Source organism: Zeus faber (assembly GCF_960531495.2).
Source record: "Zeus faber genome assembly, chromosome: 11".
Lineage (NCBI taxonomy): Eukaryota > Metazoa > Chordata > Actinopteri > Zeiformes > Zeidae > Zeus > Zeus faber.
This window is the reverse complement of record NC_137205.1, coordinates 6,903,872-6,913,829: the sequence shown is the minus strand read 5'-3', so window position 1 is coordinate 6,913,829 and position 9,958 is coordinate 6,903,872. Positions and strand designations below refer to the sequence as shown.

The 9,958-nt window shown below is 42.0% G+C and overlaps 1 protein-coding gene across 1 annotated transcript in view; it reads left to right on the top strand.

The window, feature by feature from the left end:
- Positions 1-3,464, top strand: part of rras (RAS related) — an 8,492-nt gene extending 5,028 nt beyond the window's left edge. The window contains exons 5-6 of the mRNA XM_080009097.1: positions 1,708-1,826; positions 3,218-3,464. Coding sequence (XP_079865223.1) covers positions 1,708-1,826; positions 3,218-3,305 — 207 coding nt within the window. The 3' untranslated portion in view covers positions 3,306-3,464. The remainder of the gene's footprint in view (positions 1-1,707; positions 1,827-3,217) is intronic.
- The last annotated feature ends 6,494 nt before the right edge of the window (positions 3,465-9,958 follow it).

The following is a 9,958-nucleotide window of genomic DNA, read 5'->3' as shown; positions in this document are numbered from 1 at the left end:
TTGGAAACACTGGTGTAATGTACTGGTTTCATTGAGGTAGCCATCTTTTCTTGATACCGCCCCCCCATAAAACCTTCAGGACGAAACCCAAGCTAGAGACCGACATTTTGGTAATGGACTCCCCACAGCGTCAACTGATTGAGGAAGCTGCCATTAATCAAACGCAGAACAAGACTAAGATTAAAAAGATGAACGTCTTCCCATTTTTATTATGCAACGGCTGTTTGTCACTTGGGAGATGGTGGTGATTTCCAGGCTTGCTTACGGGTGGTTGGGTGTGGTTCCTCACTGCGAACTGTTGATGTTGCTCAAATCTGGCTTTTAAAGCGTCTGTTGTTCGGCAGCACGTTGAACAGACTCGGAGGCCTAAGATCTATAAGTCACTGGGAATAGAGGGAGACCTCACTCTTTCCACAAAAGGGAGATTTGACCTTAGATTTGCGGTTCGCATACACACCGATCAGCCACAACATTAAAACCAACTGCCTAATATTGTGTAGCTCTCCCTCGTGCCGCCAAAGCAGCTCTGACCCGTCAAGGCATGGACTCCACAAGACCTCTGAAGGTGTCTTGTGGTATCAGGCACCAAGACGTTAGCAGCAGATCCTTTAAGTCCTGTAAGTTGCAAAGTGGGGTCTCCATGGATCAGGCTTGTTGTTCCAGCACATCCCACAGATGCTTGATCGGATTGAGATCTGGGGAATTTGGAGGCCAAGCCAACACCTTGAACCCTTTGTCATGTTCCTCAAATCATTCCTGAACATTTTGTTGCAGTGTGGCAGGGTGCATTGTCCTGCTGAAAGTGCCACTGCCATCAGGGAATACCCTTGCCATGAAGGGCTGTACTTGATCTGCAACAATGTTTAGGTAGGCGGTACGTGTCAAAGTAACATCCACATGAATGCCAGGACCCAAGGTTTCCAGCAGAACATTACCCAGAGGATCACGCTGCCTCCACCGGTTTTCCTTCTTCCCATAGTACATCCTGTTGCCATCTCTTGCCTAGGTAGACAACGCACACGCACCCAGCCATCCACATGATGAAAAAGAAAACATGATTGATCAGACCAGGCCACCCACCTCCATTGCTCCATGGTCCAGTTCTGATGCTCACGTGCCATTGTAGGTGTTTTCAGTGGTGGACAAGCGTCATCATGGACACTCTGACTGGTCTGCAGCTACACAGCCCCTTACACAGCAAGCTGTGATGCACTGTATGTTTTGACACCTTTCTATCATAGCAGCATCAACTTTTTCAGCAGTTTGTGCTCCAGTAGCTATTCTGTGGGATCTGACCAGATGGGCTACACTTCGCTCCCCACATGCATCAATGAGCCTTGGGCGCCCATGACCCTGTCGCGGGTTCACCAGTTTGTTAAAAGATGAATTTCATGTAAAAAAGGCAATATTGTAAATACGAGAGAGACATATTTTTGATTCAAGGCAGCTTCCATTGCCATTCCATCCATTTCCTGCTCAGCACAAAGAGACGAGTAACGGGTACAATTTGAAATATTCTCACTGTCTGAAACTTGACAGCAAACTAAAAACTTGATAAGTGTCCATGGTAAACATGCAGTCCTGCAATCTGCTTTTTTTTTTTTTTTTTACAGCAATTTTTATTTTTCGTTGATGCAGAGAACTTAAGTGGACATGAATTGAAGAGCTCGGGGCCTTGAACTTTCTCCCTTTTATCTGTGGATCCAGATCTCCAGAGAAGAGGCCCAGGCGTTCGCCAGAGAGAACCGCATCCACTACATGGAGGCCTCGGCCAAAAACCGCTACAACGTGGATGAGGCCTTCCTGGAGGTGGTGCGGGCCATAAGGTACACACCAGTCAATAAGCTGCCTTGGCTTCTTTGTTTTTTTCTTTAAACCCGCTCTCTTTAAACCCAAAGGATTCCAGGTTTGAAGGGTGACTTATAGCCAGGTGTTGGAAGTGCTTTGTACTGCAGTTCCGCTAATGACCACTAGATGATGTTCCAAAACACCTCAGACTCTAAAGGTCAATATTTCTTTATACTTTAGCCTCTTGACTTAACAACTGAATATCTATGTTGACTTCATCTAATGTGTGTCCCTGTTATGATTTTGGAGATTATTGTTCAATAAAATATATTAATAAATATAATAATAAAATATAGTATTGTATGTTTGGGTGTTTCCATGATTGACCGGTCAAGTTGGGTGTGTTTCTTCCTTCCTTCCTCCAACTGTTCAATGCCCACTTCAGCACACCAAGACTCCACCCCTCTGCCCAAATCTGGCTTGGTTTCCTGCCAGTATGGCAGTGAGCGTAAACCAAAACGTGAGGTGAAGTCCTAGATGCAGTCTAAGGTTACAGTCTAGGGATTTTGAACAGTGAACAAACTTGTTGACCGTAATCATGTTATTGAGGTTTAAATAACAACTGTCATCCAGTCAGAAGCTGGTGGGCTCAGTCAACCCCAAATGATCATTGTGACCCTCAAATTGAGATGACGGAAAGCCTAATTTTCCCTAACATTGTCGGCCATATTGTCTTTTTTGTATAAGATAAGATAAAACTTTATTAGTCCCACAACAGGGAAATTTACATCGTTCGAGCAGCAAAAAAGGGACAGCAGAAAATAGAGAGCATATCAAGGTCCGTACTGTAAACAATATAAAATGTATAGAAAACATAAAAATAAGAAAACACCATAAATAGGAACCAGAGTACTCAGTCTATTGCACATATCTTGACACGTTGCACATCAGGGATTGCACTTTCTTTCCTTTTTTTTAATGAATCACACAATGCAATGCTTCAAATTGTGATTGGGTAAGGTGGTGGGTTTTGTGCTTACTATACTTATTATTCCGAAACCCCAATAGTCAGAAAAATGTCCCATCCGACATGGACGACACCCTGACCCTAACCATCTCTGACCTTCTACCTTAACCATCTCTAACCCAATATTTTTCGGACTTTTGGGGTTTCAGACCAGTGTGGTCACCTTGCAACACTGTACGTATGCATGTTACTGCGGTGTCTCTGAGGATCCTTCCCTAGCCAGCGAGGGAGGCTGTTGGTAATGAGGCCTCCTCGAGATCCTCTCAGCTTTCCGTTAGCAAGATGCCCCTAATGTCCCAAGGAGGGATTATGGACCATCTAAACGGTGCCGGAAATCCTTGTCAAGCACCCATCAGTATTTCTCTCTCTCTCTCTCTCTCTCTCCCCCCCTCTCTGTTACAGAAAATTTCAGGAGACGGAGTGCCCTCCTATCCCCGCCAACCACATGGGCAAGCAGAAGAGCGGAGGCTGTCCCTGCACCCTCCTCTAACCAGCCCCAGCTCTCCACACTGTCACCATGGAGACCAAAGCCCCTCTGTGTGTGTGTGTGTGTGTGTGTGTGTGTGTGTGTGTGTGTGTGTGTGTGTGTGTGTGTGTGTGTGTGTGTGTGTGTGTGTGTGTGTGTGTGTGTGTGTGTGTGTGTGTGTGTGTGTTGTTTACCTATAAGGGGGGGGGGGGTCATTGAAGAACAAAGAGGTGGAGTGTTAAATTTCTTTTATTCAAAACAGTTCTCCTTGGCACTTTTTTTTTTTTTTTAACTAAAGGTGTGTTCTTTATCAATCTAATCTTTTATACTGAAGTTTGTTGCTTTCCAAGGATGCAAAAGGGAAAATGAGGCGGAGAGGAGGAACTCTGGGGGGTGGGGGCAAAACAGACAATTCAAGACTTTTGACCAATGAGGTTGTGTTCTACATCCAGGGCCAGTCTTTACTAAATACATTTGTTTTTTGGGGATTTTTTTTTTTTTGAGGCTACCAGTGGAGTCAGTCAGGAGTTTCAATAACGCCAAAGGGCCTGAGTTCCCCTTTTACCATTAGACATTAAAAACGTCAGATTGGCAACAGCTGAAACTAATGGCTGGTATTAATGACCTGATATGACCTAATCTTTATCACAATATGAGATCGAAAATATTTGAGCAAGTTTTGTATTCTTTTTGGAACTTTGATGGGTAACATCGTGCTCTGTTGAATGTGAGGAACCTCTGATTCTTAAATAAGGGATTTTAAATGTATTTGCTTTTTATGGTGATGACAAAAACTTTGCGGGGAAACCCCCCCCCCCTTTCATTATTAATACCAAATACTTCAATAGTGTTTTTTTTGTTTGTTTTTTTTGTTTTTTTTTGTCTGTTTGTTTTTAAACACTGGTACTCCTTTTTGATTTAATTTTTATAATTTTTTATTGTAGAGAAATGATCATGCTCATAACCACGCAATTTGTGTTTGCACAATTTCTGGTCTGGTACAGCAACAATAGACACTAAAACACTATTCCTCAAATTTTGTATTATTATTATTTTTTTATTTCTTTCTATTTTTTAAGCTAGGCTTTTTTTTTTGTGCTGTTGAAATTGACGCTGTGCTCCGGTACTCTTGTCTGTGCAGGTTGTGGGATGTTTTTGTATAGTATCTTTTATTTTTAATATGCTGCATCCAATATGATAAACCACACACTGCCACATGTCTTTTAGGACTTGGCATTTTCTAATAGTACTGATCTGTGCAAAGTGCACAAGCCAGATTGTGTGCTGAAGGATTCCCTTCACACACAAAATAAGGATGTGAGCTGACAAGCCAATTATCTCTTCTGTAGTCAGTCGGGAAACCAAAAGCTGATATGTAGCAGGTGATTTCTGTTATCTGGCGTTCCGAAATAAGTGGAAACACGACCTGACGGTGAAGGGTTTACTTCTCCCTGCAACAATCTTGGAGCAGCATCGGTATTAATATCATTGGTCTTATTTAGTTAAGTCCAGTTTTAGAAGTCAGTAAATAAATTCCTTTATCCTTATTCCAGATGAGCTTCCCCCCATATTGTCCTGTGTTATTTTGTCTTTTAATTTTTATTTGTTTAGGTCCTAAAAATCTATGTATTTACATTTACTTGCAACGTACAATCCACACAAACTTTTTCCATGTATTGAATTTTGCCAAAGAAAAACCCAACAACAACAACCAAAGAGCTTTTGTACTGTATTAAACAAACTATTAAATTTGACAATAATCCGTGTTGTGCCTTGTGGTTTGTGCAGTTGTTATTTTTAAACACTGGCTTTGTGAGAAATTTACTTTTTTATTCCCACCTTTTCCCCCCGAATCTATTAAGTAATTCCTTTCTTAAAATAAGAATGTTTTAAGAAAATAATTCTTTATTTATAATTAAAATATTTTATTTTGCTGCCGTCATATAATAGACATGTGTGATGTTGTTTTAGAGCGAATGTGTCGCCTGTATGGTTAGACTTAACTATTGACTATATACTTAAGATTCAAGATGTTTATTTATCACATACATATACATACAAGCATACATATATGTTGTGAAATGTCATTGCAACGCAGCCGGAGATTCTGCACAATAAGTACTAAACTGGCACAATATATTAACTAAACTAACTGATTCCTATATCATAATTAAATTAGTAAATAGAATAAAATAAGAGTAAAGGAAAGCGTAATATAAAAAGTAGGAATACAATATTGAAATAAAAGGAATAGACTATATACAAATATGTGCAGTAAAGTGGCATGTGAAAAAAGAGGTAGTGAGTATGGAGATATACAGTACAGTATACAACAGTACCGCACAGTAACACCGAACAGAAAAGCAATACAGCACAGTATGCAGTAACCTAGAACAGTGATACAGTATGCAGTACAGTATGCTTCATACAGTACAGTGGGGCAGTGGTGAGTGACTCAGTGAGGACCCCTGATGAGTTCATCATTGACAGTTCTGATGGCGTGCGGGAAGAAACTCCGTCTCAGTCTCTGTTCTCGCTGCGTGACTGCGGAGGCGCTTGCCTGACCGCAGCAGCTGAAACAGTCCGTTGTTGGGGTGGTGAGGATCCTTCATGATCCTACTGGCTCTGCTACTACACCTCCTGGTGTATAACTCCTGCAAGGGGGGGAGGGTAGTTCCAGTGGTACGTTCAGCTGAACGCACCACCCTCTGCAGGGCCCGCCTGTCCTGAGCAATACAGTTCCCAAACCAGGCAGTGATGTTGCCTGTCAGGATGCTCTCCACTGCTCCAGAGTAGAAGGACTTGAGGATGCTAACGAGACTCGGAATTTCCTCAGCTGCCTGAGGTGGTAAAGACGCTGCCTCGCCCTTTCTCACCATAGTTTCTGTTTGTAAAGTCCATGTTAAATCCTCTGTGATGTGAACTCCCAGGTACTTGAAGCTGCTCACCCTGTCGACAGAAGTCCCATTAAGTCCAGAACTGTCAATGCTGACCTCACCAGGGGTCCTAACACATAGGCTCCACTACCTACTGTACTGTATGTAGCATACTGTACCGCATACTGTGCCACTGTTCAGGGTTGTTCGTGATGCCGTTTTGCTGCGCCGTACTGTTGTATACTGTGCTGTATTATCCCAAACACTACCTCACTCTATTCACATTCACATGCCACTTTAATTCACATGCCACTTTAATGCACATATCTGTATATACATAGGCATATTCCTTCTATCTATTCCATTTTATTTCATTTTATTTTTATTGTATTTTATTCTATATATTTTTATCTTATTCTATAAGTATTCCACTTACTGTATTACGTTTTAGGAGTCAGTTAGTCGGTCTATTAGAAAGGAATTTTTACTTTTATTTTTTCCTAGGACATATTGTGTGCTATCACCGGGTGCGTTGCATTACATTTCACTGCATATATGTATGGAAGTATGTATATGTATGTGACAAATAAAAATCTTGAATCTTGAATCTTGAATTAATCACCTGCGGCTTGTGCGTCCTCGGTTGTAAATCCACGCCTAAAGTCCACAATCAGCTACTTAATTTGCTGACGTTCAGGTGGAGGCTGTTGTCCTGGCACCCGAGTGACAGGTCAGCCAGTTCCTCGCGGTAGGCCTCGTGGTCGTTGTCGCTGATCAGGTCCACCACGACGGTGTCATCAGCAAACTTGATGATGGTGTTGGAGCTGGACCTGAACACACGACAGTCATGTGTGTACAAGGAGTACAGTAGGGGCCTGAGGACGCAGCCCTGGGGGGATCCTGTGTTCAGGTCGAGGGAGCTGGACATGTGCCTCCCCACCCTAACCAACTGGGGGCTGGCTGTAAGGAAGTCCAGGATCCAGGCACACAGCCCACGAACAGCAATCTCACATAGCCCCCCCGGTCAATGGTGCGAGGGAGGGAGGGGCAGATGTAATCTATAATCAGCCCCTCGAAGCACTTCATGACCACTGAGGTGAGGGCCACCGGACGGTGGTCATTCAAGCAGGCCGGAGAGGCGCTCTTCGCCACAGGGACGATGGTGGACCTCTTGAAGCAGGGCGGGACCACCGACTCGGCCAGGGAGGTGTTGAATATCCGAGTGAGCACCGGGGCTAGCTGGTTAGCACAGGTGTTCAGTACTCGCTCGTATATGACGACGCTCAAGTTAGCTTTCGATTCGCAGGGTGAGGGGAAAGTTAAGGGAACCGTACGGCTGAAGTTATCTTCTGATTAGTAGCTTCCGATTCAACTAACGCGGAGCGCCTGTTTTGATGGTGCATTCTTAAAACTTTTTTTCTCAACGTAGACCACCTAAAACCATGTCTAGACTACTTATAGTAGTCAAACTACTCTACTACGGCTGACAAACCTGGACTAGATTATGATATGAAGCCTATATTCCATTTCTAACAGTTTCTGATTTGTGAAACTATTTGTGAAAACAAGAGCAATGTGGATTTTACTGTATTTTTTCCAAACTGGCCACATAAAACTAGATATATTTTTAAAAAACTACTGTACTTCTAGCTGTCAAACCTGGACTACATTATAATAAGTCGGTATTACATTTCTGACACCGTTTCTGATTTGTGAAAGTAATATTCTATTTGGGAAAATTCACAGCTTTTCCCCCATCTAGATCACATTGAACCAGGTCCATATCAAAAACCTCTATACTTGGGCCTGTGTCAGAAGTACCATAAGTCAGAGATTAGTGTGCTTGTTCTTCATTTGATATATATACAAAGACATTTTTATGAAAAACCTTCTGTCAATACTTTGTCACAACTATCGACATTTGATTTAAAAATCATTGAATTTATCTTTTTTATCTGTTCACTAACATCTGCCATCGTTTCAGACCCTGCTCTTCTTCTCCTGCCCACCAGTTGTCCTCGTTCTGTTCCTGCCTTTGCCAATGACCTGACATGGCACCTGCCTGCAGTCATGATCCCCATGATCCAAACAGTTTATATTGTAGACCTGCACAGTACCTGCACAGTAGCCTGCCCATTTACCACATTGTGTATAGGCGTCTCTTAGTCATTGCGTTGCAGCCCTTTTTCCTTTTGCCTCAATCTGTCTGCCTGCAACTGTTATTTTGAACTAGGCACTTTATTTTCGCTTTTTGACTGCCTGCCTCAACCCTTTACCTCTTTAACATTTTGTGGTCTGTATCATGCTGCTGACAAAGTCAACTTTGTTTTTAATGCTCCTGCCTTTCGAGTCTGTGAATCTGCCAAAATCCAGGGCCTTCACAATGCACATGTCGCTGCGCAGCGCAACGCAGCTACACGACACGGCACGACACGATACGACACGATACGACACGACGGCGCGCATCGTGCCGACGTTCTGGAATCTTCACCTGTTTGTCAGCGAACCTGATGATTTTTCCCTTTGGCCCACGAGCCACCTTTTTGTTGGAAAAGTTAATAAACACACGTCAACCGGCGCTGTTTTTCCTCCCCCTGCCCTCCCCTCTCTCATTCCCTGGACCTGGGCAAGAACACACCTCTATATGTATATATCTGTATATATGTATGTATGTATGTATGTATGTATGTATGTATGTATGTATGTATGTATGTGGTTTGTGTTTATGTGTGTGTATTCTGTGTGTATGTATATATGTGTGTATATGTATGTATGTGTGTGTGTGTGTGTGTGTATATATATATACTTTTTTTTAAACTTATACATAATATACCTAAGTGAAATGAAATCTCCCCACATATCAAAACCCTGCTTGTGTATAGTCTCTGTTGGTGCAGAAAATACCTGTAGAAAATACACGAAACTTCTTTTTTTTTTTTTTTTTTTTTTTTTGGAGTTCCGCAGGTATGTCGTCTAACAGGTATGTGCTGTGACGGACTTCCACAGACATTTCTGGGAACCATTTTGTCTCCCGCAACCGTCAAGGCAACTGACAACACATCTTTCCCCTGCGCTGCTAATGCCATCGCCAATTATTGGTTAAGTTATTGTTTGAATATGGGGGGGTGGGGGGTGTAATGAACCCTACTCCTGTCATACCTGGTGTCCCACAACTTTTCATTTGAGGAAGCCATCTCAGTGAGATAAAATGTCCTGTACAGGACAATTCGTTCAATTTTTAACGTTACATCTTACCCCAGTGTTTCTCAAATGGGGTAACTCGTCTCCCTAGGGGTACTTTAGGGGGTACTCCGAAAAGGAAAAGAAAAGATTAAAAAATATTGGTTATATATAATGTTTAAAAAAAACCACTCATACAACACACAGTACATCATTTCTTTTTTTCTCTCCCAATGTCAGTAAAAGGGGTAGTCAGCTGAAAAATATATCTTCGAGGTGGTACACTACTAAAGGAAAAGGTTTGAGAAGTTCTCCTATGATTTTATGCGAAAATCAAAATGTCTCTATTTGTAAATTATGAACGGTGTGTATCCACGTGGTCAATTGTTACAACAAAGATTTGGTATTGAAAACAACAAGATAATCATAATAATGATATTAATTAAAATAATTATGATTTGTACAATAATCCCTAGCCCTTTTTTTGTCTTTCTTCTTTAAAAGTAAAATATTTGCATCTGTTCCTGTGTTTCTAATGTTGTGGCATTGGGAAACGTTGAAAGCCATATTGTTTGTATTAAAAAAAAAAAAAAAAGATGCGCTGTGACGTTTCCCCACGGG